The 23773-nt window shown below is 40.3% G+C and overlaps 2 protein-coding genes across 2 annotated transcripts; both read left to right on the top strand.

The window, feature by feature from the left end:
• Positions 1-466: 466 nt before the first annotated feature.
• LOC124051009 (potassium channel subfamily K member 13-like) lies at positions 467-11068 on the top strand. Its single transcript, XM_046374018.1, has 3 exons — positions 467-1676; positions 5390-6177; positions 9314-11068. The coding sequence occupies exons 1-3, from the start codon at positions 1340-1342 to the stop codon at positions 9467-9469; spliced, it is 1281 nt and encodes a 426-aa protein (XP_046229974.1). The 5' UTR covers positions 467-1339; the 3' UTR covers positions 9470-11068.
• Positions 11069-15321: 4253 nt separating this feature from the next.
• LOC124050787 (26S proteasome regulatory subunit 4) lies at positions 15322-23417 on the top strand. The gene is made up of 11 exons (XM_046373627.1): positions 15322-15410; positions 15932-15985; positions 16305-16401; positions 16796-16920; positions 17040-17225; positions 17501-17629; positions 18251-18347; positions 20523-20712; positions 21157-21308; positions 21866-22020; positions 23078-23417. The coding sequence occupies exons 1-11, from the start codon at positions 15408-15410 to the stop codon at positions 23210-23212; spliced, it is 1323 nt and encodes a 440-aa protein (XP_046229583.1). The 5' UTR covers positions 15322-15407; the 3' UTR covers positions 23213-23417.
• The last annotated feature ends 356 nt before the right edge of the window (positions 23418-23773 follow it).

Raw genomic sequence — 23773 nt, 5'->3', positions numbered from 1 at the left:
TTATATATGAGATGGTATAGCAATAAACACTCTCAGTTAACATTAAATATATTAAAGTATATACAACTGAAGGCTGTAGTATATTCTGAAGATGAAATATTGATTAAGACTTGCCTGAAAATGTCCAGTGTTGCGCAACCCTGCATGCAAAAATCAACACTATTCCCATTTTGTCTCAGTGTCCTGTACACATAAAAGTTCATGGACAAAGTTCATCGATTAGTGCAACACTAATCTCAAAATAAAAGCGAGTGAATTATCAATACTTTCAAATCAATCATGGTTGTAATCATGGCATGTGTCATGCACACAGTAAACATTCAAGTAGATAATTTACTGTCACTGTTGCTGTACTTCATCAGGTATTTCTTGCATTGATCGGTGGCATAGTAACTCCAATAATCTAACTTGCACTGTTTCCGTCTATACAAATTATTGTTAAACTTGCTCCAAGTTAACACTAAGACAACTTACTAAAGTGTGATCTAGAAAGGCTGCTCTTCTGTTCATGGGACTCGTCATCATGTTGTCAAATTCCCAATTTCACCAAAATAGCTCTGTGTTGTCCCTGTGATCGTGAATAATTTATTTCGAGCCGCCGTTCCGTTGTGACATTTGCTCACATCGTCCCCGGGTAAGCATGGACAAGAGCTTGAATCCCTCATCAGAACCCGGAAAGGTCAAGTGATATTGATCTCACTATGCAAACGCGTTCTATATTGTCTGAATCAAACCTCTAAGGCTGGAATCAGGTCAAACATTTTCAGGCCGGTTCAGGACTCATTATAAGATTCGGCTCTTACGATGCCTTGCACAAGCTGACATGGGGACATATCCAATGAAATTTAGCAGATCTGACACAATAGAAGTCGCACACTGTGGAGAATGGACAGAAGCCGTAAATTCAGCCCTATGTTGGTGGTCAATCGGCGGTGCGTAAAATGCGCGCACAGGGGTGGGGACTTCTTTGGAGAGGCAGAACCGGAGCGCACAACAGCACGACTCTCTGCATCCACAGGTTGCTCCGCGGCAGTCTGAGCATCCCTGAGCCTCTCTGAGCATCTTGGCAACCAAGACCTAAGAGTACAGCGTGCGGAGATGAACAGAAGGGTGGTCAGAGGACGCGTTCGCCTGAACGATTTGGACTTGGACTGCACAGAGAAACCCATGGACATCTCGATCACAACCTGTCTGAGCAGCAGTCTAAGTGTATTTCGCAGGACTTTCTTGTCGTAAAAAGATTTTGTCAGCGTTTCTCCTGAGGACTGTGCGTTTCAATCGAGACCACCATGCCACAGGTCCTTCACGACAGCTGCACCAAGGCGAAAACAGCTACATAATGGCATGTAGGAGCGGTTGCTGCTGCGGCTCCGGTCCTGTTAACGAGGATAACGCGAGGTTCCTGCTGCTGGCGTTGTTCATCATCATCTATCTCCTTTGTGGAGCCGCCGTCTTCTCAGCGCTGGAGCAGCCAAAGGAGCGAGAGGCGAAGGAGCGCTGGGCGCAGAGGTTCGAGCATTTCAGCCAGAGGTACAACCTGAGTAAGAAAGACCTGAATAACTTCCTTAGAAACTACGAGGAGGCCAATGTAGCGGGGATCCGTGTGGACACAATCAGACCTCGATGGGATTTCACCGGCGCTTTTTACTTCGTGGGGACTGTGGTATCAACCATTGGTGAGATGGATGAACAGCCTTTTTATAAACAGTTTAAAATGCTAATTCTTTCGGCCAGTTTTACCTTTTTTTCTGAATACATATAAATTTAAAAATCCACTATTAAAACCTCTTTGAAGATACCATCACTTACTATCTTGCGTGTATATACTTTGTGTGCGTGTGTATGTTATTCTTTTATTTGACTAATTCGTGTCACAAATTGGATCTGACATAGTTTTGCTTCTTTTGCAGACTTTCCAACAACCCCTGTCAAATCCAATCCATTTATTACAAGTCTCTTTTTTTGCGTCTCTCACTATTTTGTTTTGACAAATAAAGGGTCCACATTAGGTTTAATCAAACTTTCGGACATTGCAGATGAAACCATAAGCAGAACATAGCTCGTGCATTTTTTTCTTTTTTTGAGGGGTTAAGGTTGATCCATTTAGCTGAACAGATGAGCCATGCAGTAAGCCAGCACGCACATTATGAAGCCATAACACTTGTGCTTTACAAGTCAGTATTCTTTTTTCTTATTTGAGAAATGCACATCCAAGAAATACCTTTTCATTTCTCCATCTCTGCATGTTTATTTTACTGTTAAGAGATCCACTTCAGCATTTTTTTTAAGTCAGTTGTTCCCTTAGTATTTGATTAATTGGATTCAGCAAAACTAGACTAAGAAAAAAGGAAATTTAATGAAGGCATCAGAGCAAGATTTGTGCTGCACAACAAGTTCTCCGTTTCAGCACCGGCTGTGTCCAGGACTGTTTGCGACTGCTGGAGGTGTTGGTGTAAATTTGGCAGACAGAGTAGATAAACAGAGCCCAATAACACCGTTATACACAGTCACAATAAACCTGCTGATCTTTCATTGTGTATACCTCTAATTCATGCTCGCCCACTTTGTCTCAGTACCAGACAGGTAGCATCAATTCAACATCCTAGAAGTGACTCATGATGACTGACAGTTGATAGGCCTTCTGATTAGACAACTGTCCTAGAAGCTGTCGTTGTTGATGAAGGACTAGACTGTATCAAGTTCATAATGGAATGCATTTCATCATTATTGTGTGAGTAAAGTCTTCAGACTCTGTGTTTCTAGACTGGTTTTTGAGATTTGACGTCTCAGAAATTATTTTCCTTTGCCGTACAGGCAGCCCTTCTGTATTTTCCTCATCCTCTGACAGCTTAGTAAAGACGTCATCAAGTAGCATCAAGTAGTCTCCCAGTAACATATGGCTCCACTGTTGCTACAAACCCCAGCTGGAGGCTGTAAATAATTTAACCACTGATTTGTGATAGTACTGAGAAAGCATTGTATCTCTGATCTTACAAATGACAGATGCGTTATGAAAAAATCGTTTGATACCATCATTGCTGTAACCTCCTGCAGAGACACAATGTCCCACTTGTTACTTTGAATCCAGTTGTATGAAGTCAAAAATCAGAGAAATTTTCTAATAATTAATTTATATCAATCCCCAAAGCAGCAAGTCTTTATGATTTTCATTTAGCACAACACTCCTAATTGCAGTGTGTTTATAGCTTAAGGGAAAGCACTTCAGAAACACATAATCCTTTTGCATCCACAGGGAGAGCACTGCGTTCATCAGAGTGTGGATGAAAACACAAAAGAGTGTAAGCGAGATTATCTAGTAATGCATATTCAGAACATATGTCCTTATAAGACCTCACCTTCACTGACCCAATTAAAATATATGACAAAACTGTACATTATTAGTTCTTTGCCAAGTTTAAAGAAACACTCAAACATTTTTTGAAAATGAGCTTTTTGGAAAAGTTTTTGGAAATGTACTTCCTTGGCTAATTTGTATAGACCGATTTCTCTGGAGCAACAGTAACCCAGGCTCATGGGTAATTTACATACAACCACGAAAATGACAAACAAACAGAAAAAGAAGATCTTTCAGAAACAGAGTTGAGAGAAGTACTAGTAATGGCTATAACAGAAATGACTAAGACTCCTGCATTTATATTTAACACTGAGGGCATTATTTAGTGATTATTATTTATTATTTTATTTTATTAAATTTTAACAAGAATCCAGAACAGGCATAAAAATTTACTGAACCAGTAATTCCTCCCATTTCACAACACTTGGTTAGCCTAGCTAACTGGTTAGCCTAGCTTAGCTTAGCTTAGCACTAAGCATGGAAGTGGAGAAACAGCTGGCTATCCATTTTACATACCCACCCAGGTGGGTATGTGCTGGTCTGTTTTGGCCTGTATTTTTCTTGAGTTTAATGGCAACCTCAAATTGTTGAAAACACTTCAGGAAGATATAGAATGTTAATTAGTGAACATTAGAGGTGTTACCTGAGGACAGACAAAGCTAGCTGTTTCAATATTCCTAGTTTTTTGCTAAGCTAAGCTAACCAGTTGCTGGCTGTAGGTAGACTACCACAGAGGCTTGTACATCATACTAACAGTATAGCAACTTTTCCTCTCATTTCTGTCATGTACTGTGTATTTACCAGGTTAAATGTCTCATCAACATCACATTTAAACAAACTCACAAAACAAGAAGGAGAGAAAAGCACAATTATAAAATCCAGCCCATTTGGTTTTATTGTCTTGTTGGAAATGGAACAAAACTCCAACCCAATTAACGCCTGGAGAATGAATTTGAATGTGGAGGCAATCAAATCCTCCACAAGAAGCCTGCCTCTGGCACACTAGCAATTAGTCATGCTGCAGAGTTTTCATGACATGAGCTACAGTAACATTCATCTTTGTTTTTGGAGTAAAAAGGGCTCTCATTTTGTACAAATTTACAGCTGCTATACCTGTATGCCATCACTTCATCTCAATACAAAACCCAGTGCAAGAGACTTAATTATCTCCGTGAAGAACTACAACAAGTGTTAAAATTTTCAGCAATTTTATGAATGTAATAAACTGAAAAAGGAAAGCAAGCAGGCAGATGGACAGTGTTTCATTGAGCTTTCAGTGTTAAATGATGGATGAAAGGGAGACATCACTGAGAACGGTGCAGTCAATAGAAAGGCCTTACTTTGACTCCCTTTTGTTCATCTGCCAGTACACAGGAGCCAAAGAGAAGTCTCACACAAACGACTTCTTGGTTCCCCTGCGGGTAAAACCAGTTAAATGGGTTCGAACCTTTGAAAATGAGAGACAGTGATCAAATTGAGATGTGAAGTGGCTCCAGTGAGTCTTTCAGTTGCCAAATAACCGTGGGGAATACAGTGAAATGTTGTGAAAACCGACACTTTTGGACTGATTGCGGTGATGTGCTTGGACTGGCTCTCAAAGTGAGTGAGTGACAGATAGAGAGGAAGAATGCGTCACCAGTGGCAACCCAGTGGACTGAGGCAGTAATTTTCACTAAGAAGAAGAGAAGATCAGTAATTAGCCATCTCTGTTTATGACAGAGAGGATGTGAGTTTGGCTTAAAAGGTACGTCAGCTGGAGCAGATGGCCACATTCATCTTTTCTACAATTAATCCATTCATTTACCTAGAGCACTGTGTTTTATTTGGGAGTCTGTGTGTCGAACAAAATGGAGGCACTCAGTAAGTGTGAGTACTTTTTAAGTGAAGGTAACATTTTTATTAAATCCTTTAATTTAGAGACACTTATACTAGCTGATGGCAAGAATTCAATGTCGTTCATGTCGTTTTAGCTTGTTATATGTTCAGTGCTTGTAGATTTCTACTTATGTCTATGTGTTTTCATGTGGATCCCAGGTTTTGGGATGACTACTCCTGCCACCATTGGAGGAAAAGTCTTCCTGATGTTCTACGGCCTGCTCGGCTGTGCGGCCACCATCCTCTTCTTCAACCTCTTTCTGGAACGAGTCATCACAGTCATTGCCGTCATCCTCAAGTCCTGTCATGAGCGACGACATAACAAGGCTGTGCTCCCACATAATGGTCGGGAAGTGTCTGAAGGAAACAGAGCAGGTGGAGCTGGGGGGAGTGGAGGAGTGAAAGGAGAGGATCTGGCTGGCTGGAAGCCTTCGGTCTACTGTGTCATGCTCATTCTAGGAGTGGCAGCCGTCTTGGTGTCCTGCTGTGCCTCTTTCATGTACTCTGCAGCTGAGGGCTGGGGCTACCTGGACTCTCTTTACTTCTGCTTTGTGGCCTTCAGCACCATCGGTTTTGGAGACATGGTAAGCAGTCAGCGGGTTATTTATGAGGGCCACGCCACAGCAGCATACCGGCTGGGCAACTTCTTCTTCATCCTGACCGGCGTCTGCTGCATCTACTCCCTCTTCAACGTCATCTCCATCATCATCAAGCAGGTCCTCAACTGGCTGCTGAGGAGGCTTGAAGGCCCCTGCCGTTGCTGTTTTCCCAGGAGGGGTCATCACCCACATCGACACCCGCGAAGAAACGTAGTGGCCCCAGGTCACCTTCGCACCCGAAGAGACCCCTCCATTGAGACGGACGCCATCAACGAGAGCGAGACTGACACTGGGCGCAGGATGTCAGGGGAGATGATCTCCATGAGGGACTTTCTAGCAGCCAACAAGGTGAGAGCTTCAGGGCGGATGGAGCAAGTTGTGACAGCTTGTGCGACATGCTGCCTGTCTAATGTAATCACGTGTTTTAACACACAATTTACTTACTTATCTGCAAGAGTTATTTGATTACACTGCTCAAATGAGTGACTGGAAAAACATTTAGTCAAGAATCTTGCTTCCCTGTAGTCATGTTTACTGCATTTATTAACTCCTTAGCCAGCCTGCAGTCATCTTCTTCATCGTGATCTGTAGTGAATTTGCAATGCTGTATGGCAGTCTTCTCATTATGAACCATAATATACGTGTAACAAATGATATTACGGTCTGTGCATACTTCTTATTATTGAAACCAGTCTTAGTTATTGTCTAAATAGAATGAAAGCATGCAGTTATGTAGTATGATTAATAATTTGATGAGCACTTATGCTAATGTTCCTTTTTAGGCTATATACATATTATGCGTACCTTTTCTCTGAATACTAGTGGCCTTTCTTCACTGACGTCAGCCCTTTAACAGCCCTTGTAACCCCCCAGCAGTCTCAGTTGTCCTTGCTCATTCAGGTCAGGATTTTTCCAAACTGGATCCAAAGCAAAATCTAAATTCACACCTGATGATCACTCTGATTACAGAGCCTGAGGGTAGTAGCTGAGAAAATTAATAAGCAGAATGGTGTGATGCTGTAGCAAGGATGTGATAAAAACAGATGTAAGACAATTTATAGGCAAACAGAAAAATGAACATTAAAATATGAAGACATATTGCTGTGTACTATGTAGGCCTACATGGCCATATCCTAAACAATATTGTGTTTCTTCTGATAAAATAAGTTTGAGGCAGTACATAAAAAGAAAATCAGGTAATTGTTTTCTTGACCATTCTGGCTTCCTCCCACAATACCAAAAACATGCACATTAGGTTAATTGGCTACTCTATGTTGCCCCTAGGTGTGAGTGTGTGTGTAAGTGGTTGTCTGTCTTTGTGTGTTGGCCCTGCGATTGACTGGCGACCAGTCCAGGGTGAACCCTGCCTCTCGCCCGTAGTCAGCTGGGATAGGCTCCAGCCCCCCCGCGACCCTGACGGATAAGCAGTATAGAAAATGGTTGGATGGATGGATGTTGATGGGACATTCATTATTTAAAGATGATAATGACTTAAGTGATCCCACAGTTTTTCTCTGGCAGTACCTACAGGTTGGCATATGTGGTTTTAAGTCAACCATCGCAACAACTATTGGGTGCTTTGCCAAGACATTTGGTACACTTGTGTCCCCCACAGTATGAACTGCATAAAAATGTCAACTTATAAATTTCTTTGGTTTCTGACCAAATACCTGCAAAACTAATGATGTGCCCGTCAGCCTCAGGTGCACTTTAGCGCTAATTAGCAAATATTAACATGCTCACAAAACAATAAAAGAGGGTGAAAATAATAAATGTTATACCTGCTAAACTTGTTAACAGTGTAAGTGAGAGCTCATTAGCATGATGACATCAGCAGTGAGCTCAAAGCCATCTGTTGGAATGTTTGCAGATTCTTATTCAGCACAAAAATTGCTGATTAAATTATTTCCCATTTACAGTGCTTTTAAATCCAAAACAACGTGGTTGTAGACAGTTGGCCAAAGTTTGATTCAGGCCAAATCAGGTCCCGACTGCTGATAGCAAGATGTCTGGAACAGGAATTCATTTTACAGCCTGCCATTTGACAGCAAGTCTGAATGGTGTTTTCCTGTTGGTCTGTAGCCCTGTTTCAGACGGCTGATCTGTTAGTGATTTACAGCATATAAAACAAAATTTGAAACAAAATGGCAATTCAGAACACTGCAACATTCTGTGTGTACATTCACTCTGAAATGACACCAGTGAGGTTGAAGAAACTGGCTTTGTACATGCTGTACTTGTGGGAAGGGGAATGAGAGAGAGAGATGAGGAAGTGAGGGGTGGAAGGAGGGGGGGGGGGGTCTAGACATTTCACAGATGTGAACAAATTAGACGCTGTGGCATCGCACAACACTTACCATTTCATTTTTGTATAGACAGTGAAGATCTGTAGTTAGAAATTTAAGTGGCAACACGAACTTAAAATGTTTTTCAGCCTGTTGAGTGGGGTTGGCATTGCATTTTGAAGGATTTTTCAATATAATATAGTCGTAGATCCAGACACTGAAGATTAGGGGTTATGACATTGTGTCTTTATGCAATGAAATTACTTTGTGGTCATCTCAAGTTTAACAACATCTCTGAAGGTTCACAGGATCAAATTTAGGGAGTTCCACTGAGAGCACATCTGAAAATTATTCAATCTCTCAATCATTCACATACCACCTGATGTTGGGAAACTATGAGGCACCTTATTTAAACACATCTTAGGTATAAATTAATATGATATTATTGATTATTAATGATCAAATTTGATTATCAAATCTGTATTGTAGTCACAGCAACACTTCCGCCAAAGGCTCTGTGCGGTTGTATTTAATGTTAACATGCTGACGGGTACAGCTGAGGCAGATGGAAATGTCATTAGTTTTGCACCTTTTCATCTTAATTTAATTACGATACCAGATCTAATATCACCAGAGTCATTGTATTGATCTTTAGGGGAACACAAAGACCTGTACCAAATTTCATTGCCATCCAGCCAGTATCTGTCACACATTTCATTCAAAATTAAAAATGTCAATCTCAAGTGGGGCTATGAGTTGAGATATTGTTGTCTGGATCAAAGCGATTTACACTTGGCTAAAAATACATAAAACTTTGTGTTAAACAGCTCCTTTCCATTTGATGTAATGTTGACTCAACACATGTAAAACAGCAAGACACATCGGTTGTGTTCTTTCTACACGTTGCTTTGATGGGTAAAAATTGAAAAGGCAAGGTGGGTGTGCAGGAGAGTAAACATCTGGTTTCTGTCAGTCACACTTGTTCACTATTTGCTCAGTTAAATGGACACGCTAAAGAAGAGAAGGAACTCCATGTGGTAGCCCTGTGTCACACCTGTGAAATCAGAAGTGCCTGCTGCCAACACATTGCATTAATGTTCGTTTTGCAAGGCTTCACTGGTTGCGCCTACCACTTCCAAACACAGACAGTAAACATTTCCTCATCTGCTGGTTTCTTTATCTTTTTTCTCTACCTACAGGTGAATCTGGCTATTATGCAGAAGCAGCTTTCAGAGATGGCCATTGGTCATCCACGCCAGTCCAGCTCCACTTCACGTCAGAACGGATTCTCTGAAGGGGTGGGCGCCCTTGGCATCATGAACAACCGGCTGGCAGAGACTAGTGTGGACAGATGAGGAAGACAGCGTGAATCCTTTTCAAAGGACACAAAAGGCTGAGAGGACGAGTGGAGTAAGGACAAACTGACACTGTGGACTGCCTCCCTGAATAAAACAAATAAAGAAAAAAAAACTTTTGGGTGGTGTATATGACTACAGAGGCCCCAAGTGGCCACAAAGAAGAAAAATATATCACGTGTATAGAGAGAGGTCCCATTTTGCTAAATCAAGTGCTCAAAACACTAATGTGTAACATTACATAGAATTCATTCCCACACTTAATTAATTTGGTGGGAACGAGATACAACCCATTCCCAACTTTTGGTTTATTTATGTACACAGGGTAAGCATACTTGCTACTTTGAATTCAGAGCTAAAATATCAGCACGGAACGTTTTAATCCAATTACACCCACTGTGCGTAAAGACCCACACAACTCATTAAACAGCACCATTGGCTACTCCTTAAATAAAAAAGAGCTATTTAGATATGATTTTATACAGGTTATCAAAAAAAATTTCAACAATTATTGACTCCTAGTTGTTTGTGGTTTTGCTCTGTTACATAAAATTAATTGTGTTCGTAGATTAACCTTAGACGTTTGCTCTGCATTGTTTTAAACCAGCCCCAGTATCCCTTCAGGGCAGGTTGGTATAAATCACGATTGTCTGGCAAGTACTACACATTTTGCCCAAGATACATGAAGTCGAGGAGTGACTTGCATTAATGTGTTGCTGAATTTCCTTTTGCACATTTTACAGATCATCTCCGCTGGATCTGTACTGATTGTGAAATGCACTTTGGGCTAAGGGAGCACCATGCGTGGGCTCAGTAGCATTCTTCTCCATTTTGTTTAGCAGATCCATGTTAGAAAGTAACTTCTGGGGGTTAGCAAAAGGGTGAACTCTGTCAAATTCAGATTCGGCTCCACTCCTATCATGGACATGAATTAACCAAAACATGAAAACGAAATGTGTCATGCCTACACGTAATAGCATTTCGAGTGCTCCGTTGTAGTAAAATGTGACTTCCTCGATGTATATATACTTTCTCTCTATGACCACTCTGGGGCTCCTTACAAGACAAGAATTTATGACTAGCCTATGTGATACATCTTTTGCATCAGCTAGCAAGCTGACCCCCAGCAGCTACACCTCAGAATGACTGATATTTGCCAGCTTGCTGGAGTCTCACATCTGGACCAAGCTCATTCTACTGGAATGCTCCTTCCTGAGGAATTCAGTTTCCATGGTAATAAAAAAGCCTACCTAGAGCCATTCAATTCAAGCCTTAAGGACCTGATAAAATACACACTACTTCACAATTAACTGCAACTTCCACTCATCCACAGTACTTTGCAACACCCACTATCCATGTCCGCTTTACTGTATCTGTCACTGTAAAGGACATAAATGAGAAAAAATAGCTTTAATGAAATGGGTGTTTCTTGATTGTGTGTCTTACAGTAGTTATTAAATAAAATGAAAGAGAAGCCCAATTCTTGTTAATTGAATGTTTCCCTTCTGTGCAGAATGCATAATTTTACAATTAGACTGTCACTGACTGTTACTCATTCAAATCATTCATAGCTCACACATAGCCATATTACATGCTGTTCAGTAGCTCTCGTCTTCTGGCGCTGCTTTCATTCAGTAGCCCACAAATATAGGACAAAACCCCTCAAAAGAACCTGATTACAAACGAAGCAGACCTCTAGCTGAAGGGATGGTGTTCTGAGTCTGAGATGACACCTATTATGTGAGACGTCTCTGTGGTTTGCTGCACATTATCCAAGCACAGATGCAGACATCTTCACACACTGATGTTGTCCAGGTCTGTAGGAGGTTGGTATTGATATAAATGCAGTGGGGAAAAGTGACTCCACGGCTCATTATCTGATTTTAGCTTAGTGGTGTTAGGTTTGTCTTTTTTCCCTGTAATCTGGATACACAGCAAGTGCAGAGAACAAAAAGAACAGAAGACAGAAAGACTGAGACTGTTCATAACATGCCTCCAGTAAATTGTGCAAGTGGCAAAGAGGGAGAACAACGGGTGGACACTATATTATGATGATTAAAGCAGATGGTATCGCCATCTCCATTCTCTCAAGATGCCTATATTTATTTTCCAGGCTCTGCTTCTGATGTCGCCAGCTATCTGACTTGAACGTGTCTGTTTTCCAGATAACAAGAGATCAGACAAACATCTTCAGTGCTGCTTTGACAAGACGTTGCAAAGCAAACTTACAAACGAAGAATGTTAAGAATGCTGTCATAACCTATAACCCATAATCTATTTTTTTACATGGTCACCATGATTTTTTTAGGATGATTTACAATGGTTGTAAGAATACTATATCCGTGAGACATCTGTTGCAAAATCTTTGCAGCTCACAGCGTAAACTGAGAAGAAGGAGGTGAGATTCAGATGGTGCGTGGCACTGACAAAACATATGGAGAGTGAAGAAAACACATGCATGTAAAGGGAGATTATTTTAAAAGTCAGACAGAGACAGCGTTTTCAGACAACTCATGCAGCTAAAGGTAGCTTAACCAGTTGGCTAGCTACAGCTGTTCACACTGACAACAGAGATTGTCAATTCAGCCAAATTCAAGGATATAGAATAGGATACAATGATAAACTGTTAAACATTTAATTTGTGTAAACCTTTAACTGTATTAGTGGCATCAGCAGTGTGGTTGCAGACTGCAAGCAACTGAGCACCCCTACTAACACCCTCCCTACAGTGGCTGCTAAAAAAAGGCAAAAAAAGAGTCAGTGTTTGGATTGTCCCTTTTAGGCTACTGTCAAAACATGGCGGTGCAACGTGATGGACTCCATGGAAGAAGATCCACTTCCTCTTTACGTAAGATTAAGCGCCTCCGTCCATTTCTCACACCTACCAGCACGGCCACTCTCATTCAGGCCCTGGTCACATCCCACATCAATTACTGCAACTCTCTGCTTTTTGGTCTCCTCTTTTAAGTCCATCCATGAACTGCAACTGCTCCAGAACTTTGCAGCTCGCATCATCGCCAGAACTCCTTCCATCAATCACATCACTCCTGTCCTCCTGCAGCTCCACTGGCTCCTGGTCGATTACAGAATTGACTTCAAAATTCTGCTTCTCCCCTCTAAGGCCATCCATAACCACACTCCTTCATACCTCTCTGAACTTCTACACATTAACACACCCTCCCACACTCTTAGGTCTTCTTCATCTGTTCACCTCACTGTTCCACCCGCCCGCTCGACCACTGTGGGGTTTAGAGCCTTCAACCACTCTGCCCCATGCCTTTGGAACTCCCTGCCTCCAGACCTCTGTAATACTGATTCCCTCCACACTTTCAAAACCCTGTCTCAAAATTCATCTCTCTAAAATGGCATATTCAGTCTGATGGTTTACCTCCTTACTTTCCTGCCACTTCAATTTCTCCATTTTCAATGATTTTATGCATTGAGATTGATTGAATGTTATACAGTGTTGTTTCTGTGCTTTCATTTTCTATGCCCTGTAAGTTGACCTTGGGTGTTTTGAACGGCGCCTACAAATAAAATGTGTTATTTATTATAATTATTAAAAGAATCATTGTAAGGTAAAGAAAAAATCTAAATTTCAGGTGATTATACAGTGCTGAAAACATAATTATGAATGTTCAATATTCATACAGTTTCTGCTGAAGTTATGAGTCTTCCTTAATCCTACACATTGGACCTTTAACAGCAGAGAGGGAGAAAATAACACATACATGAACAAATCCCGGTACTACTGAAATCCACTATCATATAAAGAACTGGCAAAAAATAACCTGCATCTACCAGCCTCCACTCTTTGCTATGGAGACAAAATACTCTGATACACAAACTGCAAAAAATGTTGCACACACAAAGTCTCACACTCAAGCACACACAAAATTCACTAATAGAGAATCAGAGAATATGTCAGAGATGCTGTGCCTACACAGATAATAATAGCTTTGTGTGTTTGTGTGCATGTGTGCACTAACACATACGTGTGTTTGTGTGCGCGACAGGCGAGACGCTGTGTGTGTGTGTGCTACAGGACATACAAAGACTCTTTGTTAAAGCTCTTTTCTGAGTCACAACTCCCAGAGAGTTACTGACACTGTTGTTGTATTCACTGAGTTGGAGACAATTTGAAACACACTCTAATGGAAGAGTCATTCGAGATCTGACAGTGTGGTTGATTGTGCTGTGCTGCAGAGGGGGCCGTAGCATTCATGGTTCAGTGGGAGTAAGCTTTAGCTGGTTATGTTATTATTATGTTAACAAAAGATGTAAAAACTTTGTAGCTGAGTAAAGACATGACAAATGTGTGACTACAATATGAGCAATTTTAAGGATTGTTTTTTACTGCTTATGACTATGACATTTAGGAGGAACGGCCTCTTATGTAGCTATAATGTAATATTTGAAATATTCTACTTTAAAAGCTAACGTTAGACAGCAAGCACTCTGATACTGACTCTGAGTCAAGTTAAAGTCTGTGGCAGTCAAGTAATGTTTGCACTTATACAAACATGTCCGACCTCTGAGGGGTTAGCTACACAAATAGTGACAGCCCTGAACGATTAGCTAATTACTTTAATGACTTAATTAGGATTGCTGAGATGCATTGTCAGTGTTGTGTGCATAATTACTGAGTGTAAAGAGCAAGCAAGCCAATTAGAGAGCCTCTGAACACTAAGGACGTGAGGCTACATGGCACGTGGTGTTAGTCAGATATATGCAGCGAAGAATGCTTTTGTCCAGCAACAAAATTAAGACAATATTATTTCTGCAGCTTGACTGCATTCTCATTGCTCTTGAACATCCAGGTCCAGATTTTGTGCAGTGCTGAGAATGTTGTTCTTAAAGTCAAAAAGTCAAAGTATGCCTTTTCTTGTTAAGTTTGCTGCTTTTACCCGAATGTTAACATGTTTTAGATGGCATTAAATTAACTTGGACTTGTTTTTCCCCTACAACGAAACACACACTGCATTCACACACACCTTCATACACTGATGAGACAGGCTGCTATGCAGGGTGTAGATCTGCTTGTCAGAAACAATATGGTGCTTTCTATCCAAAGCACCGTATGATATTATTATTTCTGTGTTCAGCCATTCTCACACACCATTGGAATGAGGAGCAATTTGGGGTCAGTATCTTGCCCAAGGACACTTTGACATGTAGCTGGAGCAGTGGCTCAAACTGTCGACCTTCCAATTAGTGGACACCCTGCTGTACTTCCTGAATCACAGCTGTAACTACACCCCCGTTAACCACATTGGTTCTTTTGTTCATCTTCATGACATACAATTTTCCGCTTTCTGTCTGGTGGAAAATACAAGAATAAGTGGACCAGTCGCTTCTGTACATGCTCTAATGATGACCCACATAAATAGTCAGCCAAAATGTACAAGCAACCAGGACAACATGACACGTGACTTCTTAAAATGAGTTTAATAAAGTTCAAAGGAAAAACATTATTAACAACACAAAACATGCTATTTTTATTAGACCAGGAAGTTCATATATGGACAACTGTGAAAGCTAAACTGAAATTCATAGACTTCGAGGTATATCATCAAATTACACTATTTTCACTTAATTCAGTTAGTGGAGCATAAAGCTATTGTGTTTCTGTAAATCTACAGGAAAACGTGTCAGTAAAAATATCCATGGCGTTGTCATAATTTCTGAGAAGTTATTTGAAATAAAAGAAATATAAGAAATCGTTTAAAAGGCTGAACTTATTGTTTGCATGGAAACTTTCTGATTGGTCCCCTAAAACGTCACTGTTTCAATTTACGAATGAAACCTTAACTATACAGATTTGTACTGAAGGCACATTTTTCGGGTACTTTTGTGGTGGACTACTCTAGCGACAGCGCTTTTTTGGTCCTATAGAGATACCGTACCTTCTGACGTCACTTCAGAGCGACAAGTAACAATGGTAAGTGAGCAAGCAATTTTCTCCGCAGCTCGAAAATTTATTTGACTAAACTGTGTTATTCGCCAATACAACCCCGCTCATTGTGGTTGAAACGTTAATATTCACGATGTCATGTGATTCAAGGTGTTTTTGTCTTATTTGTGAAGTAACAACAGAATAAAAACTGGGTTAGACCTTACTAGACGAAGGCTAGCTGCATTAGCTTTTTACTCCGTTGGCAGCACTGGTTATCCTAGCTCTTATTAGCTAAGTCATTCATATTATTGTGGCAGCTTTTTCCCCTATTTCGATAAATATGTAATGTTTCTTCGTGGATGACATTAATATTGCAGTTTGTAGTTTAATTAAACATGTTTACTTTAGAAATCCTATTAGGTAACGGACGTAAGCTTACTGTAACGTTACTGTAAACAACTCAGAAAATTAGATATTTAGGAAATCGCGGTCTATAACGGTCAGTTCTCTGCTCTGCTGGCTACCTATCTATTCATTTTTTAAAAAATATGTTCGATATTATTTAGGGTCAAAGCCAGAGTGGAGGCCACGGTCCAGGGGGGGGCAAGAAGGATGATAAGGTGAGAATGACAAAAATTCTGTTGGCTAATTAACTTGTCTAATTTGGTAGTTAAATATTACTCCTTAAGGATGTTTTTACGTGACAATTAGGGCTGTAATATGTGACAAGCCTGCTGTTTATTTTCTTTAGCTTTCTAAGATATTTTCTTTAGCTTTCTAAGATATTTTCTTTTGCCTCAGCTCCTTTTTCTCACTGTCTGGCCTACCAGACACACATGCTGTTTATTAAACACTTGTTGACTACAGGCTTCATTAAGAGCTTTATGTATATGTTTCTGGTATCTTTTGCCATGTCATCTCAATCTGTACCAACTGAAGGATAAGAAAAAGAAGTACGAGCCCCCAATTCCCACCAGAGTTGGCAAGAAAAAGAAGAAGACCAAGGGACCAGATGCTGCTAGCAAACTACCACTGGGTAAGGAGCTGAAAAAGAGTCAGAGAATTGTGAAAATGCATTTTATCTGTCTGGTGGCCTATCTCAGTTTTTGCATTTGTGTTATTTATGATAAGTATATAATTCTTAGGTCAGGTGCCTATTTGAGTTCACTGAATACACCTGGAACTGTGTTTGGCAATTATACCTGACATGCCTGGTAGAGAGATCGTAGTACTATTGGAGCTTCTTGTTTGGAAATATTGAAAAAAAGGGAATGCAAGAGAAAGTAACTCCATGTGGAAATGTGAGGGGGAAAGCATGATACTGACCACCTTCAAGTTTCAGAGTAAAAGCAAATCTTGTTGAATCAAGTTGGCATTTATGTATTTTTTAAAGTAGATTTTAAATATACTTTTCTGTGTTTGCCTATCAGTCACCCCTCACACTCAGTGCCGCCTGAAACTGTTGAAGCAGGAGCGCATCAAAGACTACCTACTGATGGAGGAGGAGTTCATCAGAAACCAGGAGCAAATGAAACCTCTGGAGGAGAAACAGGAGGTCAGCCTTTGTTACATATGTGCCTCGCTTTCTTTTTGTGCAGTATGTTTGGAAAGAACGTATGTACAATTATCTTATTCATGTCCTTTTTTTTTTGTTTGTTTGTTTTAATTTTACAGGAGGAGAGGTCAAAGGTGGATGACCTGCGTGGGACTCCTATGTCTGTGGGCACTCTAGAGGAAATCATTGATGACAACCACGCCATCGTTTCCACCTCTGTGGGTTCAGAACACTATGTCAGCATCCTGTCTTTTGTGGATAAAGATCTGCTGGAGCCCGGCTGCTCTGTCCTGCTTAACCACAAGGTAATACTCAGTGACAATCCTTATTTTATGTTGCGTTTATTTTAATTTAGAGATATTTGTTATAAAGAGTGACACACAGGACTACGAAAAGGAAATAACAATTATAGTTGCATCACTTAATAATGTTCAGTAATTGAGAGTCAACTTAAGTAAAGTCAAAGTATCCTACAATTCCTGGAAACATTTGTAGAACGTTTTGAAAATTTCAGCCATCTCTCTTCTTCATTGTTGTTCATGCTCTTATTAACTGTCTTATTCTTGTCCATCATGTGTAGGTTCATGCTGTGATTGGGGTACTCATGGATGACACTGATCCCTTGGTGACAGTGATGAAAGTGGAGAAGGCCCCACAAGAAACCTATGCTGACATTGGAGGACTGGACAACCAGATCCAGGAGATCAAGGTATATCACAAATGCACTTTAACCTGCCTTATAAAAGGCACAGGGCCCAAACTATAATCTTAAACAAGTTTTGTTGAAAATATTAAATTAGAGTAGAGCTGAATGATATGCAAGAAACATTATATTATTTTGACGAGTATTGAAGTTTTTGCGAGTCACAATTGGAATGGTAATTTTGGAATGAATTTTAAGTTTAATTAATTAATTTCTTTGTTTATTTATTCATTTAGTTGGCTGGGGTCTATACAAAAGCCGTCCCTTGCGTCTGGAGAATACAGTATATGGAGAATCTTTGTAGCACTACAGTGCTTCATTTGTAATGGCATATTGTGACACATTTGTCTTTTACTAAACAAAAAAAATAATCAGGTCTGCAGTTTTGGTGTTGCATTTTAGCCATGTTACAGTTTTATTAATTGTTCAGCCCTTTAATCAAGGAACTGGCTGCTCATTCAAGTCCTCACTGAAACCATGCCAATAACAGTTAATGTGATACAAAATCAAAAATCTGTACACACATGTAGGGTTGAATGGGGACTATAGTTGCTAGTATTGATTGGTCGTTTTTTTTCTTCTTTCACTGAGTTACTGAGGCTGACTCCAGTTTTATGTTTTATACAGGAGTCTGTGGAGTTGCCTCTCACACATCCAGAGTATTATGAAGAGATGGGCATTAAACCCCCCAAAGGTGTCATCCTATACGGGCCACCTGGCACAGGTAAGTGCTTCTGTCGAACATTTTATCATCAGCACTTTTCAAACTTTTGTAAATCCAATAGAAAACTGACATTTTAGAGCACTACTATCCCTTTAACTTTTGAGACTCAGTGCAGCCAGCCTTCCCCAAAGGGATGCAGTGATAAGAGAAGTTGTGGTGCATGTCATATTCTGGTTTAGGAGACCTAGGTTGGTGCAAGTTTGTCCTAAGTAGGGACATAGACAACAACAACAACTGCATAATGATTAAAAAAAAAGAAGTTAAAGAAATAAAACTTGTACCGAAGGAGATGTGTTTCAGTTTACAGTTCCAACATTGGTTGCATGATTGTGGTGCTAAGCCAATACACTGTCCTTGTCTTAACCACCACAATGTCTGCTCACAGTAGTGTCACACCAGTCAGCTTGTTGTGCTAACCTCAGCTTCTAATAGCTAAAAGTTTCCAGACAGAACCCAGACTGGTGTACTTCGATTTCGTATTATGTGCATCTGTCTACATACTGTGTAGTCAGCATGTGCTGGACACTGATGATCTGATCTCACAAATATTTTAATTGTTACAGCCCTACTCTTTCACTTCATATTGTAGAGAAATAAAGATAAAGAAAGTTGAACAAATGCAATCAATTCATTGATGCTCTCGGTTGAATTATGTATATATTTTTACACTAATCTTCAATTTTCCAGTTTAGTCTCATTAGTATGAAGTATTTTTAAGAGAAAACCAAAGAAGAAGGTGTCGTTATCCCAGTTTGACATCACTGGCAAATTCCATTTGACCATTAGGGACCTTTAGTAAAGGGCACCACAACAGGGCAGGTGAGAAACTGTCAAAAACCTCCTGCAGCCTCTCTGTAATGCCACAGACAGATGTGCTCTACAGTCCCTCTCACGCTGTTTCAATGATTCAAAACAACAGTTAAACTGCACCTTCAACAGCCGCATGAAAAATTCTTATGACCTGAGGCTTTTCCATATAATTAATGAAGGACGAAGATTGCTTTTGTGAACTTGTCAGTCTTTGTCATATCATATAGCACATTAGAAAAAGTAATTTTACACATTTACAGCCTCAATCTGTTCTTCACTGAACAGTCTCCTTAATGAAGGAATTAAAGGCTGAGAAAAGTGAGCTTCAGTTCAACATAGCTGTGAATTTCAGTACAGTCTCTACAGCCTTCTTAGTGCATAAAGAGTTACAGATTATAACTGTTCCAAGTAGAACAGAATTACTAAACCTAATAGTCTTAAGTTGCTGCAGTGCTGCTGATGGCATACTGCTTTGTTCTGAACCTTTGCCACCTTTCAGTTTATGAAATAATTATAGAAAGAATATAACCTTTAGTTAAGGGTACAACGGTAAATGCACTAATATATTTTTATCGTGGTCTCTCATATTCAGAGATCCCTCAGGTGAGAGGATGCATTCCATCTTTATGTTGTCGCCACCTGTTATTGGCATTATAATTTTTGACTTTGTCTGTCTCTTCAAATTGGATAGAGAATTGTTTTATTATATAAGTAAGTAAGTAACTTTCTTTTTTATCATGGGTGGTACTAAAGCCACTTCCCATCTGCGTGGATCTCCTTTGTTCACTATCTACTAGTGAACAAAGGAGAGATGATGAAATATTGTGATGCAGGTGACCTTTTATAACTGCTCTGATGGGCACCTGGGGTCTGAGTGATATTTTGAATTTTTTAAAAACCTTTATATTCAAATAACAACTCCAGTTAAAGAAAATACACTGTATAAATTGATGGAATTGGACATGGACGAAATGAGAATTAAATGTGAGATGGGAAAGACAAAATGCCAAAGCTTTGCTCAAGGGGGGAATGTTGGGCTCTCTCTGTTTACAATTTAATTAAAGAGTTTGGTCTAGACCTGCTCAAATTGGAAAGTGTTATGAGATAACTTTTGTTGTGAATTGGTGCTATATAAATAAACTGAATTGAATTGAATTGAATTTATCATAATTTCTTTTAAACAAATTTCACAGGATGTCACATTTTATTCACACAGTGCCCTTTTATTGAAAATATCTCCAAATGAATAGACTGCAGATCAGTTTAAATATCTTATAAACTGTGAACAGGGGATTTCACGGACTGATGTTTTGGAACCTCTTTAGGAACTATAAACTGTTGTGTATGTTTGTATGCATTTTTCAGGTAAGACGCTCCTTGCCAAGGCCGTAGCCAATCAGACATCAGCCACCTTCCTGCGTGTGGTGGGCTCAGAACTGATCCAGAAGTACCTGGGAGATGGGCCCAAGCTGGTCCGAGAGCTCTTCAGGGTGGCAGAGGAGCACGCCCCCTCCATTGTCTTCATCGATGAGATTGATGCCATTGGCACAAAGAGGTATTGAAACTATTTTAGATGGAATGTGACAGACTGAGAGCTTCTGAGCACTGATAATGTATCCTATAAGGCGTTGAAGAGTCAGAGGTGCATGACGCTACCGACTGTGTTTTGATATATTAGTCTTTTATTTTTATTCAGTACATAACAGCATACAGTTCAGGCTGAGAAGCTTCATCATCTAACTGTTAAGCTGTGCAGTATATCAACTTACTTAAATCATCAAGCCTGTACATGACTTTGGTTGGATATCGACTCACATAAATAATAAATGAGTCTGTGTTGTATATGTGGACGGCCCTTTTAACTGGCATGGAAAAGACGGCAAACAACTCCGTTAAACGAGTCAGTGAAAACAAGAGAGTGTACGACGGACGAGCTTGAAATCCTTGGAGTCTGTAGGGCAGTTGTTAAGATAAATGTTTTCCTGCCTGTGATGTGCAGGTATGACTCAAACTCTGGTGGTGAGAGGGAGATCCAGAGGACCATGCTGGAGCTGCTCAACCAGTTGGACGGCTTCGACTCGCGGGGAGACGTTAAAGTGATCATGGCCACCAATCGGATAGAAACCCTGGACCCGGCCCTCATCAGACCTGGTCAGTAAGCGTCTGAATGGGTATTGCTTTAAGTTGTCACTGACTCTTCATATCTTCATTTCATCTCATCACCAAAGTGGTTTCGGCATAGTACCCTTGAAAACTATATGTAACGCACAATAAATGTACCCTAAACTCTAAGACTTTTTCCAAGTTTGGAAACAACACAACAGAACATCACACCGACGGCATGTAGACTACTGCAGGCTACATTACTGACAGACTGACAACACACTCATGTTTTCCTTTGCTCTGTTCTTATTCACGGTCACTTTTCTGCCACTCGCTTCCTCACTCAGCCACACACTCACTAGTTTTGTGTGAGAAAAGGCTGCATGCAGCAAGACAAGACACTGCTGTGAAAATAAACTGAGTTGGGAAATGGGCCGGCAGATGATGAGACTAGTTGGTGCACCACTGTGTTTTATTAATCGGATTGGTTTTGATCATTGGTGTTACTCAACTAAATAAAATGTCATCGTTTTAGATTAGCAAAACTCCCAAGGAGCTCCTCGCAGCAGCACTTTATGGTGTTTCTGTTTTCTTCTCTTCCTCAGGGAGAATCGACCGGAAGATCGAGTTTCCCCTGCCGGATGAGAAAACCAAAAGGAGGATCTTCCAGATCCACACCAGCCGCATGACAGTAGCAGATGATGTCACCCTTGATGACCTCATCCTGGCAAAGGACGACTTATCAGGAGCAGACATTAAGGTAAGATTGAGACTGTCCACTCTCAGCTGCAAACGGGTCTTCTAGCTGATTGCAGTAGCTGGATCCAAAGCCTACTTGCCAGTTTTGACCAGCCCTAACATTGTCCAACCATAGACAAAACTTACATGCATGTGATGACTAAGGATAATGATCCCAGTTTAGCATTCTTTCTTGACATGTTGCGCAGCTTGTGTCCCGTCAAACAGCACCTTGGCACTGGAGATGTACCGGTACTCTGCCTGTTTTCTGCCTCTGTTCTCTGATTACAGCCATGTATTGATTTTGTGAGCTCCTGGCAGCGAGCCAGTTGACACTGTGGCTCAGCAAAACGGGGAAAACAATATAAGGCAGTTTTGAGTTCTGATTTCCTCAAGTATTGTAGCATCAGCACTTAATTTGTGTTACGTCCGTGAGTGTTGGCTCTATGTCTTCACTTTTGCCTTTCACTGACTCAGCTCTGCTGCCCCCATGTGGTATCTGACAGAATTACACTTCGAGTGGGTTTCCAGCTCATAAAAACGTTAATTGCTTTAACATCATCAAGATGACCACATAAATGATGTCATTTATCCAGAATTTAGCAGAAAAGAATTCTTTTCTGAACTTTTATATAAACTCGGGTATGAAAGCAGTGTGACTTCTACTCAAACCCGTATGTTTTAATAGTCAAACTCCCTTGAGGGCCTGAGAGGTGGCTGTTTAGTTCATCTTGTGATCTGAACTGTGCTCAGTTTAAATAATGTCTTTTAGAATTCACTTTAAAGATGAGCAGTTGTCATAGGGAATAAAAGTGAAATAAAAACCACTTGTTAATTTTTGGAAATGATCTATTTACCCTGTTAAGCAGGAAAGCTAAACACCCATAGCTGGATTAAATGATAAATGACAGAGCAGAGCAGTGTTATTGCTGAGTTTTGTTTCTGCTGTATTAGACTGAACTCCCAGCACCCATTTTTTCCTGTATTTCTGCAGGTGCACACATCTTTCTTTGACAGAAACCCTTCTTCTTTTACTGAAACTCCCTGTTTTCTCCTATTTCCCTGTGTGTGTCTTTAAGGCCATCTGCACAGAAGCGGGCCTCATGGCTTTGCGGGAGCGCCGTATGAAAGTTACTAACGAAGACTTCAAAAAGTCCAAGGAAAACGTCCTGTACAAGAAGCAAGAGGGCACACCGGAGGGGCTTTACCTCTAACCTTCAAATTTTTATTCGCTTCACTCTCACCCCCATCCTCACCCCTTCTCTGTCTGTTGCTGTGTGAAAGAAAGAAGACGGCAGTTGAGTTGTCAGTTTTCCCAGAGAGAGTTTTGATATATTTTGTGCATGTCATGTCTGGCTTATCCTACTCTGCTGTCACCATTATATGTAAAACAATAATAAAAGACAGAAAAACACTTAATCCTAGTCATCTGTTTTCATCCTTTTTATTTGCACCCTCTCAAATCATGTTTGAACAGAGGCAGCATCTGTTAGCGTCCGCTTCTTATTAGATCCCTGCATACTGAGTTCATCTCTGTGCTGTAATATCTTGAGATAATTAATTACATAAATTATTCAATTAGTTCAGTCTCTGTTTTGTCACCCTTGGTGACACAAACAGAATCAGTTGTATCAATATACAAATGTTTTTACGTCATGTTTTTTTTTTCTTCTTGCGTCTCCCTCACATACTTTGTGAGGATTATTTTAAGAGAGAGAGCTGAAACAGGCCTGAGGGGATTGCCCATCCCCTCTTTTAAAAGACACATTATTCAC

This window comes from Scatophagus argus, chromosome 19, assembly GCF_020382885.2.
Source record: "Scatophagus argus isolate fScaArg1 chromosome 19, fScaArg1.pri, whole genome shotgun sequence".
NCBI classification, from domain to species: Eukaryota; Metazoa; Chordata; class Actinopteri; family Scatophagidae; genus Scatophagus; species Scatophagus argus.
Note: the sequence above shows the minus strand (reverse complement) of the source record. Positions and strands in the feature narration are given on the sequence as shown.